The sequence below is a fragment of the Anolis sagrei genome, chromosome 5 (assembly GCF_037176765.1).
Source record: "Anolis sagrei isolate rAnoSag1 chromosome 5, rAnoSag1.mat, whole genome shotgun sequence".
Taxonomy (NCBI): Eukaryota; Metazoa; Chordata; class Lepidosauria; order Squamata; family Dactyloidae; genus Anolis; species Anolis sagrei.
In genome coordinates, this window is record NC_090025.1 from 14,564,232 (window position 1) to 14,589,153 (window position 24,922).

Sequence of the window (24,922 nt, forward strand, 5' to 3'; positions counted from 1 at the left end):
TTATTTCATAAGTGTTCATAGACTGAAATAACTATTTGCTTTCAACACAGAAAGGGGAAACGTGTCCACTTTTGCATCAAAAGCTGTTCCTTACTTTTGTAGTTCACCAACACAGCAATCTTTGCATTGTGCTTGTCTGGATTTAAAGTAAGGCCACAATTATTCAAAGAATAATTGGTGTGTTTTTCCAGACAGATTTTTAAAAAAACAAATGAGTGTTGAGGTACAAATGAATTTTGAAGCAGAAGACTTTCTTGACTCCAACCTGCACCAATTACTTACACAGCCTTTAAGAAACAACAACTCCAAACCAATGAAGGGACTTAAGCTGTTTACAATATCTCCCAATCTTGTTTTTATTTCATTTCTCCCCCTCCCCGCCCCACAACATTACAAAAGATTGTGTGTTTTTGTATTATTTAATAAACCGGCTCCTCTGCAGTTCATATACAATCACAGGCGAATTTTTTTTAAACTCCATTTTATACAAACATCTCAAAAAATAGTTGGGAGTGAAGTATGGTAGGAAATATTGCTCAGGTTGCTAGTTAACATGCACATAGGAAAGAAAGAGAGAGAGAGAGAAGGAAAACGATTAGTGCATTACCTCCAGAGCAGGAAAGATCGTTTTTTGTAATGCCTCCAAAGTGAAGAAACAGTAGATGACTTGGGGAACACAACCCAGCAGTACATCCTCCTATCCAAGCCCAAATGACATGAATTAGGAGTTGGCAAGTCCCATTCATTTCAATGGGGCTGGATGGGGAGAACCTCCCAGCGGGTTGTGTGTCCTCACAAAAACGAACTGAAAAGGTGAATGTCCACAAAATAAAGTTTTTCATGCTATTCTACTTTCCAGTACTATATTGCTTTGCCAATTTATATATATACACGGCCATGTCAGCTACAGAGCTTGGAAAAAGTTACAATACAGACTAAAACCCTCAAAATCTCCCAGTTAGCATGACTAATGGGGAATTGTGGGAGCTAAAGACTCCAACGGGTGCATATCTACACTGTATAATTATTGCAGTTTGACATCACTTCAGCTTCCATGGCTCAGTGCTATTGGAATAATGAGAGTTGTAATTTTACTTTGGCTTTTCTGCTAAAGCAGTGGTTCTCAACCTGGGGTCCCCAGATGTTTTTGGCCTTCAACTCCCAGAAATCCTAGCAGCTGTTAAACTGGCTGGGATTTGTGGGAGTTGTAGGCCAGAAACATCTGGGGACCCCAGGTTGAGAACCACTGTGCTAAAGAGAGCTGGTGCCTCATCAAAACTACAACTTTCATGATTTCAAAGCAGTGGTTCCCAACCTTTGGTCCTCCAGTTGTTTTGGACTGCAGCTTCCAGAAATCCCAATTTACCAGTTGTTAGGAATTGTGGGAGCTGAAGTCCAAAACACTTGGAGGATCAAAGATTGGAAACCATTGCTCTGTGCTATAAAATCATGAAAGTTGTAGTTTGGATGAGGCACCAGTACTCTTGGCAGAAGCCTAGAGACATAGCAATTAATGTGGTGTCGATCTACATTAGTTCTACAGTGTAGATGCACCCCAGACAACTTTTCCCTGGCACTGATAACACTTTTTGAGGTATATAAGGAGAGATACCTGTGTCCATATTACAGCTGCAGAAGGGGAACGTTATCTTCCAATGGAGAAAACTTATCATGCTTCTTAAACTGTTTTGCGCTTTGGACAGAAACACGGAGTTGCTCTTGAAATGGAAACTCAGCAAGTCTATGTTTTGATCTCATATTCTTTCTCCCGCCCCAGTATTTTTAATTAAAATATTCTTGATCATTTCTTTTTTGATGCCAAAGGAAGCTGATGGTAATGGAATAAGGGATGGGGAAAGACAGAATGACATGGCGGTAAGATGGGGAAAAAACATTTTGAGAGATATGAAGCTGAATCTGGAGGTGCCATTTTCAACAGCAGTCGCTTGTTTACTTCAATCTTGAATTTTCAACACATTATGCAAAGAGTTTCACAAATTTTAGCCTTCCCTGTGGCAACTGGCTCCCCTCTGGCCCATCCCTACCATTGCAACAAAAGGGGGGAGTATTTCCTATTTTATTTAGCCTGATTCAAAATTTCCTTTGTCATTTTATACATCGCTAGCAAATGGGCAGGGAGATAATTCTATACAACAGGATTTAAAACTAATTTTACTGTTTTACTCCTTTAATTTTTAAAGTGTATGAATGAGACAAATATAGGCTCTTTAAAAAAAATCATTCCCATAATGAAAACAATCCCCATTTATTAAAAATATTACATTTTTTGAGACTAGAAACAGTAAAGTGCATGAAAAGTTTAAAATATAAGCTTGAGGAATCGTATATAGCAGCAAAGAAGCAGAATACAGAAAAACTTTTTAAAATAACATACTTTCTTGTCACTTTGCCTTTGTTGTTCTTTGAAACGTAAAAGCACAGCTCAATCTACTAAAAGACTACTGTTAAACAACCTCCAATGACTTCAGTGGACGATGGATGAAATGTTAGGTACTGAGATGACATTATGAGTCCTTCTTCTCTCTGGATGCACAAAGGTTTGAAAATGGCCAGGAAAGAGAAGCGTTTCCAAGCACATCTTACAGAAAAGGGAGAGCGATTAACTATTGGTAATAAAACAACGCCTTTAAAAGGATCCAATTTAGATAGAAAACAGGTAAACAAAACAAAACCATCATTTAAAAGCGTGAGATGGCTATTTGGCGACTAGGGTCAGGAAAAAAAAATCAGTCGAGGAATGATTATGGCAAATACTTTCTGAACAGCCAAGGTAGAAGCAAGTTGTGTCTCCACTCCTAATCATCGGTGGGATAATACAAAATCCTTGCTAGGAGTGGAACTACTTTTAAAAGAATTGGAGGGACTTGTGGACTGGATTGGAACGTGAAGCAGAACCAAATTCTTGCAATTGACTTTAGGTGCACAATTCACCTTACATAAAGGGGAAAAATCTCTATTGGGGTAACATTATTTTTTTCCAGTCAGAAAGTCTCCCCTATTGCACCAATTTTAGTGCATGTTGTAAGTTTTTTGGGCTGTATAGCCATGTTCCAGAAGCATTCTCTCCTGACGTTTCACCTGCATTTATGGCAGGCATCCTCAGAGGTTGTGAGGTCTGTTGACTTCACAACCTCTGAGGGTGCCTGTCATAGACGCAGGTGAAACGTCAGGAGAGAATGCTTCTGAAACATGGACATACAGCTCAAAAAACTTACAACAACCCAGTGATTCTGGCCACAAAAGCCTTCGATAATTAATTTAGTGTAGGCACCAGATGAGGTGAAAACAGTCTGTTCCGTGAATAATTTTCAAAAGCGTTAAGTGCCGTTTCCAATTTTAAACATTTCACATCAATTGTATCAGGGTGCTTAAAAGGGGATGAGCAAGGAAAAGGAGGCACGGCTCTTTTTATTAACTTATAAGGAAAGCGTTAGCTATGAACGTATATACCTATTTGCAAATCCTCCCGTCTGATTTGTCTGTTTATAAAAGCAGCTTCTCTACGAAAACGGATGAAGCTTGTCAAGTTTAAAATGCGTGCGAAAATGTGCATCTTAAAAACAATTGGAAAAAAAGGGAACAAACAACAACTTTGGTTCCAGCCCTAGTGCCAAATGGTACCAATATGCACCCCCAAAAATGTGCAAAATCGTATCATCAACACACATATAATGAAAGGAGCTCGAAGCAGCAGCTTTTAAAAGGTTGGCCATACTTCACTCCTCCTACATACTTTGATTTACAAGTGTACAGGTCCATAAACAAAGGGGCGGGGCTCCACTACCTCCTGGCCGGCAAGTGGATGCCATTGAGGGGAGGCAGGAAGGGAGGGTGGAGCTCCAGCTGCGTCAACAGTGAGAAGTGGTCTGAGGGGATGTGGGGATGGGGGCACCCGGTGATGCTGTTCTCCACCAGCCACTGAGGGTCCAAAGGCCCCAGGACACCAAGCACGTTCATGTGAGTGTTGGAATAAAAAATGTAGTCAATCACACCCTGAAATGAGACAAAAGAGAGAAGCACAGGTGGCCATTTAGAACAGAATCGTCTTAAATCCACTGTTAGCCAAGTCTGAGGAAGATAGGTATGTTTAGTCTGGAGAAGGCTGAGAGGGGACCTGAGAGTTGTGCTTAAATATTTGAAAGGATGTCACTATTGGGGAAGAGGCAAACTTATTTTCTGCTGCTCCAAGGACTAGGACACAATGGAGCAAAGGATATCAGTATTAGGTTCTTGTGGGTTTTTTCGGGCTATATGGCCATGTTCTAGAGGCATTTTCTCCTCTGACGTTTCGCCTGCATCTATGGCAAGCATCCTCAGAGGTATGGCAAGCATCCTCACTACCTCTGAGGATGCTTGCCATCGATGCAGGCGAAACGTCAGAGGAGAAAATGCCTCTAGAACATGGCCATATAGCCCGAAAAAACCCACAAGAACCTAGTGATTCCAGCCATGAAAGCATTTGACGATATCAGTATTGTAGTAAACAGAAAGATATAAAAGTCATGCCCCATAAGGAGTGGTTTGGGGAGCTGGGGATGTTCAGCTCAGAAAAGTTTAAGGATACATGACAACCGTGCTTAAATATTTAAAAGGCATCATACTAGGGAGGGGAAAAGATTGTTTTCTGCTGTTCTGGAGATTAGGACACAGCAGAGCAATGGATTCAAATTGCAGGAAAGGGGATTCCACCTAAACACTAGGGAGACGTTCCTGATGGTAAGAGCTGTTTGTTTATTTATTTACTATATTTGTACCCTGCCCTTCTCAACCCCAAGGGGGACTCAGAGCGGCTTCACATATTAGCAACAATTCAATGCCTTAAAAACATACAATTGGTAAAAACATTTGCATTAAAAACAAAATTAAAACATATAAAAACAGTTACATCAGTTATTAAAATCACATAATCCAATGTCGTAGTCCAGGGCCATTCCAAAATGTCATTGCACAAATTCTTTGTTCATTTATTGAACTGCAGTTAATCTCCAAAAGCTTAGTCCCACAGCCATATTTTAACTTTCTTCCTGAAGGCTAAAAGGGAAGGAGCTGATTGAATATCACTGGGGAGGGAGTTCCATAGCTGAGGGGCCACCACTGAGAGGGCCCTATCTCTCATCCCCATCAGTCGCACCTGTGAAGGAACGAGAGCAGGGCCTCCCCAGAAGTTCTTAATCTTTGTGATGGTTCATAGAGGGAGATATGTTCAGATAGGTAAGCTGGGCCAGGATTGTTTAGGGCAGTGGTTCTCAACCTGGGGTCCCCAGATGTTTTTGGCCTTCAACTCCCAGAAATCCTAACAGCTGGTAAACTGGCTGGGATTTCTGGGAGTTGTAGGCCAAAAACATCTGGGGACCCCAGGTTGAGAACCACTGGTTTAGGGCTTTATAGGCCAAAGCCAGCACTCTGAATTGTGCTCGGTAGCAAATGGGCAGCCAGTGGAGCTGACGCATAGGGGAGCTACATGTTCCCTGTATGCTGCCCTGCCGTCCGTTGGATCATTTAGAGCTTCCAAACAGTCTTCAAAGTCAACCCCACGTAAAGTGCATTGCAGTCGTCTATTTGGGATGTAATCAAGAGTGTGGACTACTGTGGGCAAGTCTGACCTCCCAAGGTACAGGCTTAACTGGTGCACAAGTTTTAATTGTGCAAATGCTACCCTGGTCACTGCCAAGACTCAGGCTCAGCAATGAATCCAGGAAAACTCCCAAGCTATGACCCTGTGTCTTCAGGGGGAGTGGAACCTCATCCCTCACAGGCTGTAATCCTATACCCTGTTTGGTCTTTCGACTGAGCAGGAGTACCCCTATCTTGTCTGAATTCAATTTCAATTGTTTGCTCTCATCCACTGTCACAGCTGCCAAGCACCGGTTCAGGACATGAACAGCCTTCTTAGCAACAGGTGGAAAGGAGTGATAGAGTTGAACATCATCTGGGCACAGATGACATTGAACACCAACACTCCGGATGATCTCTCCCAACAGCTTCATGTAAATGTCAAACAACATGGGAGGCAGTACTGAACCCTAGGTCTCCCCCACCTTCTGGGAGAGACGTAGGAAGGAGCAGAGCCACCGCAGAATAGTACCTCCAAGCCCCATTCCCGCGAGGCAATCCAGAAGGATATTGAGGTCTAAGGGATCTAAGGCCTATGAGAGGTCCAAGAGAACGAACAGTTCAGCAGTAAAATATGCTGCCTTGTATTGTGGTGCAATCTCCTTCTTTGGAGGGTTTTAAAATAGAAGCTGGATGGCCATCTGTCGGGAGTGTTTTGATTGTGTTTTTCAGCATGGCCCTTGAAAGAAACTGAAGCTGCAAAACTGATGAGAATAGTGGAAGAAACTACTGTGTAAACAAGGAACACTTTATTTCCATTGCATAAGTTTAGGGGAAGATGAGGGTTTTTATATTGCAATTTTATCTTGGACAGTGAGGATTTTATTTTCTTTTGTTTACCAAGACGAGCTCATTTGCCATTGGTTTTATGCTTGTTCTAACTGGAAAACTGCTTTAATCGTTTTTCAGTAAGAAATGGCATTGAAATTTATTTATTTATTATTTGTTTACAACATTTATATGCCGCCCTTCTCACCCCAAAAGGAACTCAGAGCGGCTTACAATATATATTATACATAAAATGTCACTATAATGGCCTTAAGATAAATATTTGGCTATTTTCTGCCAATTTACTACTTACTTTGAAATCAAAGGTGTAATTAGTATAAGGCATCAAATTGTTTTCATAGGCGCTCTTGAGTTGGAAACCGTGAGTGATTCTTCCCTCAGAAGCCCCATTCTTTCCATTGCCGCTGAAGTTCACGAGACAATCATTATACCGCAACTCCTTGAAGTCTTTATGGTTATCAGCGACTATTCCATTACTTAAGTATTCCACAACACCTGTTTTGAAAGATGAAAAGAGAGTATTTGTAATGACCAAATATTGATGTGGCATCGTAGGTGCATATTTATCGCTTTGTTTCAGATGAATGAACCTTAGTTTAGAGCAGTGTTTCTCAACCTTCCTAATGCCGCAACCCCTTAATGCAGTTCCTCATGTTGTGGTGACCCCCAACCATAACATTCTTTTGCTACTTCATAATTGTAATTTTGCTCCTGTTATGAAACATAATTTGGGAGTTGTAGTTGTTGAGATTTATGGTTCCCCTACAATCAAAGAGTATTCTGAACTCCACCAATGATGAAATTGAACCAAACCTGGCACACAGAATGCCCACGACCAACAGAAAACACTGGGAGAGTTTGGTGGGCATTGACCTTGAGTTTGGGAGTTATAGTTCGCCTACAGAGAGCACTATATCTGGACCAAACTTGGCACAAATACTCAGTATGCTAAATGTGAACACTGGTGGAGTTTGGGGAAAATAGGCCTTGACATTTGGGAGTTGTAGTTGCTGGGATTTATAGTTCACCTACAATCAAAAAGCATTCTGAACCCCACCAATGATAGAATTGGGCCAAACTTCCCACACAGAACCCCCCATGACCAACAGAAAATACTGTGTTTTCTGATGGTCTTTGGTGACCCCTCTGGCAACCCCTTTAGGGGTTCCGACCTCCAGGCTGAGAAACACTGGTTTAGAGCTTTACAGGTATCACCAGCACCAAGGACACTGACAGTATAGACATTTTCTTGAACAGCAAAAAGAAGGATCACCAAAGCAGTTCAGCCACTTGCTATTGGCAGTTTGGGAAAACGGCACTCCCAGTAGCATTTCTAATCTAACAACACCTATCATTAAAAGGGCCGGTTGACAAGCGACTCAAAGGCACATACACGCACATACAAGAACTGTATTTTCTTGGAGTTATGGTGAATCTTTTAATTTATTTTAGTTCATATTATAAATGGTAACTCCCCTGGGCAACATCTGATTGGACATTCAATATTTCGGCAAAAGAAACCAGTTCACTCTGCTTCCCTCTAGTCTAGTATTAGAAAAGTAAGCTGGCTTCCTAAGGGCTACTTCAGGAAGCACAAGGTCTTATATACATATATATTCCTGGGATTTGATTTTGTGAAGTCAATTTCTCAGTACACATTCTTAGGACTGAGCCATAAATCTCATTCCACACAGTAGGATTAACTTCTAAATATGTACAGTATTGCATCGCATGTCTCAAAACAGTTCAAAAATCACTTGTGCAATCAAAGAACATTCTTCTTGAATCCATTTTCTGCAACATCTGTCTGACTAAGCGCTCTGTGTTTCCTTCTCTACACTTGAATTAGTTTTATTAGTCTGGATATTCTTGCGCAATCATTGAAACAATGTGTGGTTTTGCAATGTAAGCAGAAATGCACTTTCTGTTCTCGATTGTTGAATGCTCAGCACGAAGATAAAATTTGGATTATGCACCAAATTTTGTCTTCCACTCCTGTAGGCATTTTGCTTTAATAAGATTATTACAATGACCTTTATTATCTAACTCCTCCAGCTACTCAATTAATTTATTAACAGAAACCTTCCATACATTAATCTTATTCTCAATTTTACAAAATCTCCACTTCCTTCTGCATTTTTCTCTTAAGTATCCTACTCAACAAACTGTCACCTCGTATCTGTTTGCAGAAAAGCTTTAGAAAAAGGATAAGAGATGGGGCTGGGGGAGAAGATACATGAAGCTCTACCCTCCTATCATCTCCTAAACCCCAAATAGAAAACAACATATTATCTTAAACACAAAACATTGAAAATGACCACTCCCCGCCATTTTGGTGGAAAAATAATATAACCATTGTACCTGAATCAGGCAACGAGTTCAGATCTGCACACAGCACCAGAGGGATGGAATTCGTATCTGCTGTTGGGCTTCCAGGCCTACCAGAGGCTTTCTCAAGGATGCTTTTCAGCTCAGAGACAAACATCATTGTTTGGACAAGTTTTACATCAGAATATTCAGGGTCCCAATGCATATGGGCATTTGCTACAATAAGGAGTTGGTTGTCCAAGGTATGAAGGGGCTTCAAACCTAGAGGCAAAGTATTGTAGTTAAAATTAGGTAAAGACAGGTAAAGGTAAAGGTCTTCCCCTGACATTAAGTCCAGTTGTGTCTGACTATGGGAGTTGGTGCTCATCTCCATTTCTAACCAAGAGCCGGCATTGTCCATAGATACCTCCAAGGTTATGTGGCTGGCATGACTGCATGGAGCGCCGTTACCTTCCCACAAAAGCGGTACCTGTTGATCTATTCACATGTTTTCAAACTGCTAGGTTGGCAGAAGCTGGGGCTAACATGGGAGCTCACCCCGCTCCCTGGATTCAAACCGCCAACCTTTCGGTCAGCAAGTTAGCAGCTCAGCGCTTTAATCCACTGCGCCACTGTATTAGTTAAAATTAGGTTGATTAAATCCCTTCCTGAGTACAGATATAAGGCAAGTTCCTGTTTTCTTTTATGAATTTTTTTTACAATGCAGCAACACTGCAATCACAGGCAGGACAAGACACAGAGGCAGCCTTTGGACAAACTATTACTTTCAATTTGCTAATGTGTGTGCACTCATCCCAGTTCCTATGGTGGGGGCCAACTGGAGATATACAACCCACATGGATATAGCCCTTCGCAAAAAATAGTACTACTACACGATCCCAGCCAGCCTGCAAACCCAATAATGCCTCTGTATTTTCCCAGAAGTCACAAGGGATCTGTTGGGTGGATTTAAAAGATGCTGTGAAACACAAAGCTGAAGCAGAATGGCCTGCCTAGAAAAGTAATAATGTCCTCTATATGAGAGAGAGGGAAGAACTCATGCTCTGTTTTGAGAGACTGCCATTTCCACTCTCATGATTATAGGAAAAGGGGATCTTAGGTATATTCAAAGTTTGGAAAAGTTATTTTATTGGACAATTGTTGTCATAATGCACTACGTATAGCTTCTGGGACTGCAGGAAAAGCCTAGTGATGGGAGGTACTAGCTCATCAGTTTATCTGCATAAGCATTTACATTAAAATGGCTTGGGTGTCTGTGACAGTATCTCTCTATCACAGTGCTAGCATGACCGATGTTCCCTTTGTAATGTCCAGATCAGGCCCTCAAATGAGTTCCAAGAAGGGAATTTATTCCATGATGTCCTAGTCGTCCGCAAACCCAATCAACAATTGGGTCTCAGTTTACAGAAAACCTACACCCATGGATAGAAACCTACATAGAAACGCAAACCATCCCCCAAGTCAAAAAAGAAGCACAATTAAAGCCCTGGCAGACTGTGTAAAAAGAATCTGTGAACCACACCTCCTCCAAGGTGAACTGAACCACCAATGGATACTCCACCACAGACAGCAGAAGAGATGCAAAACCAAGAACAAGCTACAAGAGTAAAGACAAAGATCCACCCAAAGGAAAAGTGTTCTTACCATACATTAATGGAACTACTGACCACATAGGGAAGCTGATGAAGAAACACAACCTACAAGCGATCTACAAATCCACTAAGAAAATTCAATAAATGCTATGTTCAGCAAAGGACAAGAGGGATCCTCTCACCTCTGCAGGAGTCTGCTGTATACTATGCAGCAGTCTACATAAGGACCATCAAGCACAGCAGCATTCTCTAGGCACGAATCAAGGAACATGAAAGGTACTGCCGACTAATTCGACCAGAGAAGTCAGCCATAGCAGAGCACCTGATGACCCAACCTGGACACAGCATATTATTTGAGAACACAGAAATGCTGGACCATTCTAACAACCACCATGTCAGACTACACAGAGAAGGTACTGAAATCCACAAGCATGTGGACAATTTCATGGAGGAAACTATGAAAATGAACAAAATCTGGCTACCAGTATTTTAAAAAACCCTCTAAAATCATGATAGTAAATAAAGAGTAACACCCAAAAAGCAGGGAAAATCCAAAGAAGAAACAATCAGGCCCTGCTAACATCTCCCAGCAAAGGATCCCCCAGGCAGGAAGCAGCCAGACTTTGAAGCTGCAAGGCCATTCAGTGCTAATCAAGGTGGCCAACTGCAACATTCACACTTGGCTCAAGCAGACAAGAGTTCTTTCTCCCATCCTTGACAATCCAGATATTTAAAACCCACTTGCCTAGTTTCCAACAGACCTCACAACCTCTGAGGATGCCTGCCATAGTTGTGAGCAAAATGTCAGGAGAGAATGCTTCTGCAACATGGTTATACGGTTCAGAAAACTCACAGCAAGCAACCCAGTGGTTTTGGCCATGAAAACCTTCGACAACACATATTCCCTTATGATTTGTGTTTTCGAAGTTACCTCAGGCAAAATAATTCACCAAAATGATAGTGCTCTGCTTTGAATGTACTTGTATGAAAAGGTGTGCTGGAAGGGTTTTTTAAAAGCCACCCTGCAGCAGTCTCACAAAGCTTTAGATCTTTCTGTTAGAAATACATGACACTCACCTGCCCCAAACAGTTCTTTATGCACCTCTAACACTACGGCAACTCCAATGTTGTCCTTCGTCATTACTCTGTTCAGCATAGCTTCTGAACCTTCAGAGTTTGCCATTGCCACTTGGTTGAACTCGACTGTATGCTTCTGCACCAATGTGAATCTGAAACAGCCCAATAACAATTTCAGAGTGAACATCAAAATAGAAATAAAATTCATTTTTAAAAATACTTTTCAAATTCCTATTTATGAAAAGGAAAAAAGGACTGCTTTAAACCCAAAGGAACAAAGCAATCCCTTCTGTGTTTTAAAGTAAGCAAATTCATCTCATTCCCATGTGCCAATGCAAAACCAGATGCTAATTTATTAACTGCTTACTTGCATGGTTTGTTGTTTGAAACAAAAGCAACCAAGTTACCAAGCAATTATGTTTGTTACTCATCACTGTTATGGCAGTGATCCATGTTTTTGTCATTTATATTTCTCCCACATCTCCCTCCTACCTGGGCATAACTGGAAATGTATGCCAAATGAGGCAACATGCTATTCATATGGTGAAAGGAACCCAAGTCCACAAAGGCTTATGGCATATTAAACTTTATGAATCTTTAAAGTGCTATTGTTTTTGTAGCAACAGACTATCAAAGCTAATCTCCTGTGAATTATTTAATTCCAAACAGCGACAGCTTCTTACTTTTCTGTTTTGAAGAATATTGCACAACCATCCACATGTTTTCGCTCTTGCTCAGACATGATTTTGGCACGTGACTTTGGAGAGAAAAATCCATCGTATCCACGATCTTTCAATGCTGGCAGAAAAAGGGTGAAGTATTGCTCAGTTTCTACTTCCTGGAAATAAAGAATCCATGGTTAACACAGGGCGGAAGAAAACAGGTAAGAAAGTGGGACAGTGCCTGTCCATTTTTGTGAACTCTCTGCCCCAGAGTGTGGTGGAGGCTCCTTTTTTGGAGGCATTTAAACAGAGGCTGGATGGCTATCTGTCAGGGGTGCTTTGAATGCAATTTTCTTGCTTCTTGGTAGGGGGTTGGACTGGATGGCCTACCAGGTCTCTTCCAACTCTATGATTCTAGAGCTCCTGGCATTGTTATAATGATGTGCAGGTGGGAGATATCTAAAGAATGGGTTTCTCCCATATGGCCTCAGTTTTTTTTAAAAAAATAATAGCCAGCACCTTCTCCAAGATTAATCCTAAAAGAGTCTCGACACCTCCATTAAACATCTAAAATAACTGCCTATTTCGTGGAGTACGAACAGTGTAATGGTATGTAGGAGAAATAGATTTGTCAAGTATGTAGGAGAAATAAGACTTGGAAACTCTAATCCACGCTCTGGTTACAATCCTGAATAGACTACTGCTATGTGCTCTCTCTGGGGTTTCCTTTGAAGACTGTTTCAAAGCTACAAATGGTCCAACGGGCTCAGCCAGGCTGCTAACCAGAGTAGCATACAGAGAAAGGACACCCCTCTGGTTGCATCAGCTCCACTGGCTGCCAGTCTGCTACCGAGCACAATTCAAAGAGCTGGCTAGAAAGCCCTAAATATGGATCCAGCCTTGTTTACCTGTTTGAATGCATTCCCCTCTATGAATTATTTATTATTTCGCGCATTTCTACCCCGCCCTTCTCAACCCCCGAGGGGGGACTCAGGGCGGCTTACAAAAGGCACAATTCGATGCCAGCATAAACATAAACAATGGATAAAACATGTATACAGCAATTATAACAATTAAAACAGTCACTTTATACAACAAAATCAATAAATATCAATAAAACCAATCAATACTCGGCGTTCACCATTTCAGAGTCCATAAATTCATTCCATATTGTCTAGTCATCATTGTCCTTGTCTAACTGCCAGATTGCCCAAAAGCCTGCTCCCACAACCATGTTTTTAATTTCCTTCTGAAGGAGAGGAGGGATGTCGATGACCAAATTTCCTCATGTTGATGACCGAATTTCCTCTTCTGGGAAGGACTTGCTCTCGGTCCCACCTCCTTTGCAGGAGCGACTAGTTCAGTGGTTCTCAACCTGGGGTCCCCAGGTGTTTTGGCCTACAACTCTTAGAAATCCCAGCCGGTTTACCAGCTGTTAGGATTTCTGGGAGTTGAAGGCCAAAAACATCTGGGGACCCCAGGATTAGAACCACTGGACTAGTGGGACTTCTCAGTGGTGGCCCCTTGGCTGTGGAATTCCCTTCCCAGTGACATTAGATCAGCCCCCTCCTTCCTGGCCTTCGGAAGGAAAGTGAAAATGTGGCTTTGGGATCAAGCCTTCAGTAGTGCAATAATAGATATGGATTATGTGCAATGACTAATGGGATGGCTCCGGATTACGACTGTGGATTAGCAGTGAATGTAAAGGTTTTTTTTATGTTTTAATGTGCATTAATTTTAATTCTTAATTTAAATGTTTATTTTAATTGTATATGTTTTAAAGCATTGAATAGTTGCCTATATGTAAAGCCACCTTGAGTCCCCTTTGGGGTTGAGAAAGGCAGGATATAAATAGGGTAAATAAATAAAATAAATGTATAAAATAAAATAAATGAAGCGGCTATGTGATTATAATTAATGTTACTGTTTTTAATCTGCTATGTATTATGATTTTACATTGTTGTTATTGATATTGTGGCATTGTATTGCTGCCTCTGTTAGCCACCCTGAGTCCCCCCTCGGGGGTGAGGTAGAAATGGTGTAAATAAATGTACTAATTTTGATGGAATACTGTATTTCATCTATTCCAAAACACCACTGATTCTAAGATGCACACTAATTTTAGTATCACCACCAACAAAAAAGTTTTATTTATTTATGAGTCTAAGACACCCCATTTTTCGAGATGTTTATATGGAAAAAGATGCATCTCAGACTTGATGAAATACAGTATTTGCTCTTCTTTTTCTTACATTAAAAACAGGCATGGAAGCCTGTGAGTTTTCACAGAGGACAAAACATGAGAAATCTATGATAATGCCCAAGACTTGTACTTGGAATTAAAAAAAATGAATTATACAGGTATAAGTCCCATTAATTTTTGATAGAAAATAATTGTATTTTTACAATTACCTGAAGGCTAATGATATCTGCATCCCAGTTCACAATTTCTTCCATGATTCCCTTTTTCCTGTATTCCCAGTTTAATGCCCAGGATGGGCAATAGCCATAGAGCTGTCGGGTGGCATATTTATCACACAACACATTGTAGCACATGACAGTAAATGAAGCTAGAAGGGAAGAAAAGGTAAATTACTGGTGAGATATTGTGTACTTTCTGACAGAAGTATCATCATTTTGCATAAGCCATTTCCCAAAAGAGTGAACTGTAATCTTTCAGTGTAAACTAACCATTTCTTAAAACATTCCAGAAAGTTCGTTAAAACCATCTTTCTTCAAGCGGAGCCTTATTCTCCACTGCCAGATTGTCTGCTTTGAATTGGATTTTCTGCTTTGATAATCTGAATTATATGACAGTGTAGAAGGGGCCTATGTTATATTGACGGCAAACTAGAACATGGCCATATAGCCCAAAAAAACCCACAAGAACCTAGTGATTCCAGCCATGAAAGCCTTCGACAATACAACAAACTAGTTGTCCTTGCCTTTGAAATAAAACCATTCACTCTGAAGAGGGTATTTTACACACCTCTTAACAGCAATTTAAGCAATAAGAATTCTTTATCTTTGTGCTGCAGTGTTTTCTGGTCTTCTTTGTTTATTAAATGCCATTCTATAGTCTAGTTTGAGGCCTACATGCATTATAAGCCAGTGCCAAAGGTAAACGTTTAAAATGTACTAACTATACTGAACACATACTGCATTCCTCTCCCCAGAATTCACTGAATCTACATTGTAGAATTAATGCTTTATCCACCATGGCTCAATGCTATGGAATAATGAGAGGTGCAGTTTTAAAAGGTCTTCAGCCTTCTCGGCCAAATTATACTCATGTCTACAACTTCCAGGATTTGACAGTTAAGTGCTGTCAAACTGCATTAATTCTACAGAGTAGATGCATTCTTAGACTTAGTTTGGAAACAAGAGTTAATAGTTATAGGCCTCTTAAATAAGGTAATCTGCTGATTAGCACAAGGGAAAAGGAGCACAAGATCTGCGCTTAACTCTATTATCACCATCATAGGAAAATCTTCCCCAGCTGTTTCCTAAGAATCGCTGTTATAAAAGTTTTATAAATGTATTGAATTAGACAACTTGGATAGTTCTTCCACTGACAGCATACCACACACCTCTTCAGGTCTGCCACTTCAGACCTTTCACCTGTTGTTCTTTGCTGCTGAGGCAGCACAAACCTTGGGTGGTCTTTTGGAGTCCCTCCAAATTTGACTTTATCTACTGTCATCACCCTCCAAAACCTTGAAACAAATGTTCTGTGTCTGTCTCAAAAGCACAGTTAAATTCCATATATAGAGCGGGCAGACAACTCTCTTTGCAAAATGTCAAGTGTCTCTATATGCATACCTCTGCTACAAAACCTAGAAGTTCCATTTTACAAAGATCTTCAAAGATGAGCAAGCACCCCCTCTTTTTCTCTTGTTCTCTATCTGGAAGGTTTTTTAAAGCAGAAGCAGTAACAAGAGGTTGGAGAAGGAGGGATGAAGAAAAAAGACTGTTGGTCTCAGATTGGAGTGGATTTACCACAGTAAACAATCCAATAAAGCTGGAAAAGTATCTGATTTTCCTCTACCCAATGTTATTATAGCAGTGCATGCCTGCCTACCTACAAGAGGCAAGATGAACACCAGCTTCCTAAGATATGCCAGGGAGGCCCTCTTCTAGGCAACACCTCAGTTTCAAGTACAGTTGGTGGGGATGAGGGAGAGGACCTTCTTGATGGTGGCCCCCGACTCTGGAACGCCCTCCCTAGGGAACTTAGGCAAGCCCCTACACTACAGCACTTTTGGAAAGAGTAAAAAACTTGTTTTTCCCCAGCAAGCCTTTAATAACGTATAAGATAGTAGCTAGACTGATCGCCAATTACTTTAGCATTGTATACATTCTGATGGGATGCTAAATCGATTGTATTGATCTTTTTAATCAATGGCTAGGCCACATTTCACAGATTCTATTTAATAGAGGTTGATTTTGTTAACTTTATAAATCCGATTTATGTACGCAGAGACAGTAAATAATGCTATCTCACCAGCTATGTGAAGCATTATGTGTGTGTGTGTGTGTGTGTGTGTGTGTGTGTGTGTGTGTAGCAGTCTGGTCACCAAAATGAAAACCATAAAAAAGTGGAGGGTCCTGGAAGGACAAATAATCCCTAGTAACATTTTGGACAAAGCCTTCAAAGTGTCTCTAAAAGGTCAAAATGAAAGATTTGCTGGTTGTGACCTTCATACATAGATACATTTATTTTTTTAATTAAACAGTCTGCTGACATATGTTCAACTGTTCCTTTTGTGGTGCTTTAGAAACCTATCCTTATTATTTCCATTATACTTCTACATTTTGTTAAAGAAGCAATGCTTGGGAGAACATCTACTTTTGTTACTGAGGTACACTTGTATTTTTGTATTTGTCATCAAGACTGAATAAAATATTACAAAGGAATAGGTTCTTACCAGTAATAAAAATAATATCAATGATTCCAGTTCTTTATCCTTTTTTGCAGTTTTTCCAAGATGATTTTTAAAGCTAGGAATTGGGATTCTTTCAAATGCAAGAAAGAAATGTCTACACAAAGCAGAGGAACTCAGGAAGCTGCTTTGTATTAAGACAGATTACTGATCCATTTAGCTCACTAATTATCATCCCTGACTGCAGCAAGGGCTAATCTAGAGTTCTTCAGACAAGAATGAACCAAGCCTAAGTCTGTTTCCAAAACTGAGCAATGCCCAGAGTGGAACAGTGTTCTAAACCACTGCTATTCATTCTGGTAGTCTGAGTATGCAAGCCAATGGCAGCTGGTCTAAAATATGTTTCCAGGAAGGAAAGAAGCAGTCATAGCCAATGGGCACATGCGTGGCACCTGTCCCTGGCACATAAAGGGAAAAATGCCAGTATCTCATATCAGATAGCCTGAGAAATATCTATTCTGCATAGTTCAGTTGCATCATATAATATCTCCACTTATGGCACTTTATTAAAGAATGAAAAGTCAGGCCCCATAATTACCTGAGGGCAAAATTTGGTCTCGTTCTTTTAATGTAATCCATGGCCTTGGAGGCAGTTGTTCTGGATGAACTGAAATGAGAAAGGTTTTAGATTAGCAAGGGTGAGAAACGGCAGAACATATAAGCTAAAGCTTCAACAGTCATATTCCATACTGTGGTACAGAATTCGAATGTGGTGTCAAAATAAAGGAATCAGTTGTCTTTAGATACAGACCCACCCGTTCATCAGCAATTCATTTCCTTTTCAGTTTGAAACCTTAGTTTCACTGGGATTTCCAATCACAGAAAGAACTTAATTATTATTTGGGAATAATTAAACTCAAAATACACAAAATTCTCTCCCCTTCACTTTAATATGCAAGGAGAGGTTAAGAACAGCTATATTTTGGAATTACTTTTGGACTCAATTAAGTAAAGCCTGTCTGACACAGACAGCAAACGTAATCCAAAAAGAATTTTCAGAGGCTTCATGGCACTAACAGGAATGCTTGCAATGTTTACTATGTCACCCTCTACATCAAATGAACGTGTCTACACCAATATTAGCAGTTGCAAAAGGGATACAGTACTAGCATGCAACATTCCTCATGATGCAGATGTGCCTTGGAATAAAGAATTCATACCAGGAGTCTGCAGAAGCTAAAATGGTTTTCAGAGATAGTTGTACCATCCAGATTTAACTAAAGCTCGAAAGCAGAGTTGCCACTTTGTTCCCCGGAGCTAAGACTTGCTCTCCAAAAAGGTGTTCTGAGCATAGAGGACCTGGTATGCATTTCTAACATGAAATTCTCTCTTTGGCTTCCTTGATTTCAATGAGAATGAACAACTATATCATGATGGACTCCAATGTCACTCAGCTCTCACTAGGGCTGATGGGAGACAGAATCCAACATCATGTCAGAATTCCAAGTCTTAATTTAAATTGACAACTGGTTCAGAGATATTAGCTCCTTCCAGTGAAGAAACTTAGTCAAGAAATAGATGGATCACTCATCGAAATATACCAATGTATGTGGACACCTGGTTTCCTGATATACAAGCATCTCCTGGCACAGAGAAGAGTCTTTGTTAATTAGAGCTTCCAAAGAATGGGACACACTGTTTGGAAGACACACACTGTGCATGCACATACAATGTGGATATTGTTCATTATTTTTAAGGAAAAGGAATTACCTGCTAGATTGTCAAGCATGTAGTTCAATAGTTTCCGTGTCCCATCTGAGTCCTGGTACAGGCTGAGAATATCCTGTGATAAAGGATTGCCTAGAAACAAAGGTGTTTACCATCAGTTGGTGGAACCACGCACAATAGTCTTCTTTCTAATTAATTAGAATTAGTTCAGTTTAAAGTCTAGAAGTGGGAAACAATGATCTGGAAATGAAGTCCTATGAGAAAGAGCTGGTAGGAATAGGGCACATTTAACCAAGAAGAGAACTTCTTTAAAAAAGCCTCTTTCCATTTAAAGGTCTGCCACATTTTAGACAGAGTAGTTGTCTTTCACTGCTTCCAACCAACAGATTTAAATGTTAAGAAAGGAAATTTGAGTTAAATATTAGGAAAACGTTCCCCATTATAAATAGTGTTTAACAACAGAATGGACAACATCAGGGGTGGCGGACTCTCCTTTGCAGGAGCAGTTTAAACACAAGCTGAATAACAATCTGTTAGGTTGCCTTTGGCAAGATGTTTCACTAAGTGCTCCCTGCGGCCTTCTCCAACTCTGTGATTCTTTATTTTTAGTATTTATATCTTGACTGTATTTATATCCTAACCAAGCATCTCAGAATTGTAAACAAGCTAACATAGGACACTATATTTTAATTCCTAAGCAAAATACTTCACATGGATCAATGAGCCAACTGGAAAGCTGGACTTAAAACTATGAAGTTCCACTCTGGTATAGGGACAGGAAAGCAGAAAGAAGAGTTGACTCGTGCTTCAGCTAAAGTCCCCTTCAAACAAAAAGAAATCCCCTTATAGCATTTTAGTCTTCCAGACTGCAGTCAGGATTGGTTTTTGCTGAAAGGTTAAAATAGTCAGTGGGGGGAAGCCCCCTTCCCCCTTCCTTTATAAAACAAAAACATCCCTCAGTTAGGAATGTTACTAGGCTTTTATATAGTTGCAGCTGCAAAATCTCCAAATATTTTTTTAAAATACTTCAACTCCCTTCTGCCTCCCCCCCCCCCCCCCGAGATAGCTGGGAGGAATGTAGTGAAGATCATATTCTTTGGGGGACATTTTCACTCCTTACCTACTAAGTCCCTCACAACCTCCCACAAAATAAAGACTAAATAATTCAGCCAAGCACAATAAACATCAATCTCTTGTAACACTAGACTCCAGGATCACACAATTGTGAGTTTCCCAACAGATAACAAAGATTTGAGCATACTACATATACATACTCCATATTTGGATTTTCAAGGGAATTGGGAGATTCATGGGGAATAAAGCTTTCAATTACTAAAAGTCACAATAGTTATATGTTAGCAACTGGGAAGTATGCTTCTGAAACTCGTTCTTGGGAGACATGAGCAGAATATTGCTATTACACTCATATCCTGCTTCCCAGAGACCACTCTGTAAACAGAGTAATCCAACATGGCTCTTCTTACAGGAGGAAAAACATGATGGTTTATATTTCAACTCAGGATGATCTAAGTTTGTTCTGTTGATTGTTCTACCCTGGGAATTGTATCAAATGTACATACATTGTATGTGTGTACATGTGCTCTGTGTATGTAATAGAGCTTTATGTTATTTGTTTATACAACACTATCAGTGTCAAGTGTAAAGATAACTTCAGAGACACACAGGCAAAGCATCTGTTGCTGTTTTCAAGAGGCTTCTTATCTAAAATAAACAATGGAGAAACAGCAGATGTGGGGAATAAAGAATACGAACATATGTGTGTTCTGTGTACTTAAAGCACAACTACAGAAATACAGTTTAAGCAGACAAATCAAAATAGGAATGGAAGAGAAGAGAAATGCATGCCTTTCCTGACTGGGATTGAATCTAGAGTTCCTGACCCCTTGAGAAACTTACACAGGAAGAAAAACAGCATGTTGGACCTTACTACAAACTGTAGTGAGCACTTTGAGAATTGCACAAAGATTTGAGGAATTGTGCTCCCTCTGCAGTAAAAACAGTAATTCTACTACACACAGTAATGTGTAGAAAAAATACTGAGAAAGAAACCCACGCTTGCTTATGCTGTTTTGTTTTGCTAAATACTTAGAGGAACTGGAGAAAATACAGAACTGAATTGCATGTTATCCCCTATATAAGGTTGAACATCATCTTATACAAAAGGGGGAAAAAACACTCAGGCCAATAAAAACTGCAACTATGTATGGTTTTGTTGTGCAAAACTACTGTTTTGATGCTGAAGTTTAGATCAAAATAAAAGAGTATTACAAAAACAACATGAAAACAAAAACACAGTTCATGACTTTCTAACTATTAATTCTGAATAAAGAAAGAAAAACCATGGGCTAAATATGCATGCTGAGTATTCCCTACAAGAAATCTCGATGAACCATAAGATACAGCAAGACAGCAAAAGAAGGAAGAGAGGGAAAAGAAAATTATAAGGGACAAATCATTTGGAATTAGGCATGCATGCATATATACGCAGAATATCCTTTACCTTTCAAACCTAGTGTTTGCAGCTGGAAGAGCCGTCCAAGTTCATAAGGCAAAACTCGTAACAAATTGTTGTTTAAAAGCAATTCCCTATAAACATGGGGAAATAAAATCAGCTTAGCAAAGTCATCTTAAAAGGGATTTATACATTTTGTGTTCTGTTTATCTTTCAAAACACATTCATCAGCTTAGATATTCTTCTGAGAAACAGGCAGCAAAAGCTATCCTCCTCTTCATGCTGTTTTCTTTAGCAATGCTCCTCATTTGTGATAACAAGAACACTATAAAACACGCACGGGCAAAGGGTTGCTGTAAGTTTTTCAGACTGTATGGCCATGTTCCAGAAGCATTCTCTCCTGAGGTTTCACATGCATCAATGGCAGGCATCCTCAGAGGTTGTGAGGCAGGGGCAAACTTTGGCCATCTAGGTGTTTTGGACTTCAACTCTCAGAAATACAAGCCAGCATACTGGCTGTTATGAATTGTGGAAGTTGAAGTCCAAAACACCTGGAGGGCCAAAGTTTGCTCATGCCTGCAAAAAAATATAGTCAAAAAGACAAGCAAAAAACCCTCTAGTTATAAGAAAGGAAATGGCTGCATCAACAGCCGAACTACTTACGAGCTGAAAATCTTTCTTTAAATACTTTGAGGGACACAACAGATTTCTCACCTGAGAGATACCATGTTTCCTAGTTCTGCTGGTAAACTTCTGAGTTTGTTGGATGAGAGATCCAGGTAAACCAGATTTTGAAGCTTGGCGATATCAGGCGGAATGCGAGTCAGATAATTGTCATTGAGGTGGAGAGCGGTTAAGTGTGTTAGCGACCAAAGTGATGTACTTAAGCTCCGCACTCTACCTAAAATGAAGACCACATAAAGGGTGTTAAGGGTTCAGGCAGGTGTGTCTACATACTTCAGTAAGTACTGATATGACACAGTTTTCCAAGAAAGAAAAATAGACATCAAATGAAGCTGAATCAATCATTCAGTCACCTCGACCCACCTATTAACTCAACATCAAAGGCGATTGTTTTCTCTTAGTATGGGTTATTTGTCTCCCAATAATGGGTTAAATTAACTAGGAAGGCAGAAGCAGCAGAAAAAATACTTTACAAAAATAATTTTGAAAAGATGCTTATGAAGTTTTGGCTAATTAGAAAATCAGACATCAGCTAGACTTTAAATAATTTCTAGTTGCAATTTTAGGTTACAAATGAGGAAAGGACTGATATATTGTTGCGGCTGTCCACAAGAACTCAAAACAAAATGAAACTATATTTCGATCTTAAAATGTCAACAAAAGCAAGAAAGTATGTGTCATCACTACCAACTATTAAATAAAACTCTCCTCAAATCTCTTCACAAAGATGGAGCCTTATAACAAATAGACCTAGCACAGAATTCCCTTTATAATAGTTTTTTTTAAAAATAAAAAAAATAGAAATTTTAAAAATCCAGAAATTTTGAGAAACTGGGAGACAAAATATGTTTTGGCAAATGAATGTGAGTCAATAATCCTCACCACTTTCTTTCCCTCCCCCAAATAAATTTGAGCTATAATCCACCAAGGTCTCCCTCACCTCCATATCCTTAATGATTCTGTAATTACTAGCAATGTTATATTGATATGAAACTACTTACATTTGAAACTGAATGCAATTATGTGTACTACATGTATTATGTGTACAAATAAATTATTTTTTTAAAAGGATCCCCCCTATTCTCAATAATTCTGTCTGTTCTTTCTTCCTTGTAAAGTCATGTTTCAAATTCTTTCCTCCACACCACAATAATTTTAGGCAGTTCATAAATAATATCTACCAGCATCTTGAAGCATTAAAGTTTCAGGTAATCTGCATGAGCTTGCCAACAAACACTTGTTGAACCACTAATAATTATTGAGCAGACGGGTATCAGGCTTCAAGGAAATTGAGAAGCAAGCAGCCCACTTGACCTGACAGACTAATCATTATCTGATAACTCACCCGAGATTTCCAATTCTGCCCAATGGGACTTCTTCCCATTGGCTATCTCCTCTGCTGACATGATGGTGTAAATTCTGCGAGGATCTGGAGGGTCATATTTTTCCTTTGGCATCCCTGTTAGTCTGAAAGATAAGCCATATCATTATTACAACACACGAACAAACAGATACCAGATCAATAAATAATCTACCAGTACAGAAAATTTAACAGAGGCATTATTTGCAACCAGGTCAATTTCCCATTACTAGCATCAGTTCCTTATACTGAGGCACAGAACTATCCAGATCATATAAAAAGGAAGAATTTGAATGCAGGTTCCTAATTTTAGCAGCAAAAGTCACAATATGTGGAAGAACAATGCAGAGCTTCCTTCACACATGGTTTGCCTCTTAGAGGTTTCTCTTCCTAAACTTCGTAACAGAGCTCAGATACAAGAAATGACCTCAACTGGACAAAAGGCACTTGAAAAAGAGTGTTTTGCACCCTTCCCTTGTCCATTGGTTAAAATGTAAGAACACCTCCACTTTTAAGGTAACTGGGATAGCTGCATACTTGAAACAAACCAAATGAAGCCCTCCTTTTCTCCTGAAGCTGTAATTAATATCAGTCATGAGTGCTAAAGTGAAACAAATCACTAGGTCCTCAAATATAACAGATAGGGTTCTAAACATGGCCAAAGGCCTGTTTGAATAGCCATGTTTTCAGAGTTCTGAAAATTTGAGGAGTGGGGGCTAGGGAGGGCATTACAAAGTCGGGAGGCCACTAGCGAGAAGGCTTTCTCTCTCTCGGCCCCACCAACTGCGCTTGAGATGGAAGTGGGACCAAGAGGAGGGCCTCCCTGGCAGATCTTAGAGCCCAAGCCAGTTCATAGAAAGAGATGTGTTCTTGAAGATAGGTTCTGGTTGCTACTTTCTCGAGCCTGACTTCAAAGTCTAAACCATAACAATCAATGGACAATCAGAAGATATGGTGGTGTCTTCCTTTTTCTTTTAGTACACACTTAAGATGTCCTCCATGAAAACTATTCATCGCCAATACCTTCATGCCAAAATGCTACTGCATTTAATCCTTCCAGATGACATCAATCACATTGTTTATGGAGCTCTGGCCCATGGACAAACACAACACAAGGACAACCTACAATCAGCAGAAATAAGAGCCTCCAAAGATGAAAATGCTAGGAAATTTGTAGAAAACAATGTTCTAGTATATTAAATGAATAGGAAATGAGGTTCCAATTAATCATTCCTTTGAAGAGGGTGACCAATGTCTCTAGACAGGTCCTCATTCATTCCTACTGCTTTGAAGAGTTAACAATCCTTTTAAGATTAGTATGAACTACCCATTTCTCCAAAATTTATCTGACAAGCAAGTCCTCTTGAAGAAAAACGAGACAAGATCTTCCTCCCTTCGCCTCCCCTTCCTAGATATCCACAATGTTCCACAAACATATTCAATCTGAAGTCCAATTTTACTGCCATGCAATTATTTGGTGTTTTCAGATCTTATAGCTACAAGTCTGAAAAGGAGATAGCATTTGATCCCTTAGTGGAAATTTTTATGGAAAGTTTCCCAACAAATTTCACTATGACAAGCTGCCATTGACAAATAATGTACTCATTGAAAAATCATCATGCATGCACTCACAACAAACTATGTGTACATAATTTGAGATTAGCAGTGGACACCATTTGACAAAGATATGTGATATTTCTATTAGAAGACCT

The 24,922-nt window shown here is 39.8% G+C and overlaps 1 protein-coding gene across 2 annotated transcripts in view; it reads right to left on the reverse strand.

Moving 5' to 3' along the window:
* Window positions 1-331: 331 nt before the first annotated feature.
* Window positions 332-24,922, reverse strand: part of CNOT6L (CCR4-NOT transcription complex subunit 6 like) — a 57,880-nt gene continuing 33,289 nt past the window's right edge. The window contains exons 2-12 of one of the 2 annotated variants that reach the window (XM_060779356.2): window positions 23,196-23,317; window positions 21,881-22,067; window positions 21,215-21,300; window positions 18,736-18,825; window positions 17,564-17,632; window positions 14,495-14,652; window positions 12,104-12,258; window positions 11,421-11,572; window positions 8,785-9,012; window positions 6,716-6,918; window positions 332-4,014 (exon numbers count right to left, since the gene is read on the reverse strand). In XM_060779356.2, the coding sequence (XP_060635339.1) occupies window positions 3,802-4,014; window positions 6,716-6,918; window positions 8,785-9,012; window positions 11,421-11,572; window positions 12,104-12,258; window positions 14,495-14,652; window positions 17,564-17,632; window positions 18,736-18,825; window positions 21,215-21,300; window positions 21,881-22,067; window positions 23,196-23,307 (1,653 nt within the window). In that variant the 5' untranslated portion in view covers window positions 23,308-23,317 and the 3' untranslated portion in view covers window positions 332-3,801. Of the gene's footprint in view, window positions 4,015-6,715; window positions 6,919-8,784; window positions 9,013-11,420; window positions 11,573-12,103; window positions 12,259-14,494; window positions 14,653-17,563; window positions 17,633-18,735; window positions 18,826-21,214; window positions 21,301-21,880; window positions 22,068-23,195; window positions 23,318-24,922 lie in introns of those variants that run through there. The other variant, XM_060779357.2, reaches the window with a different exon arrangement.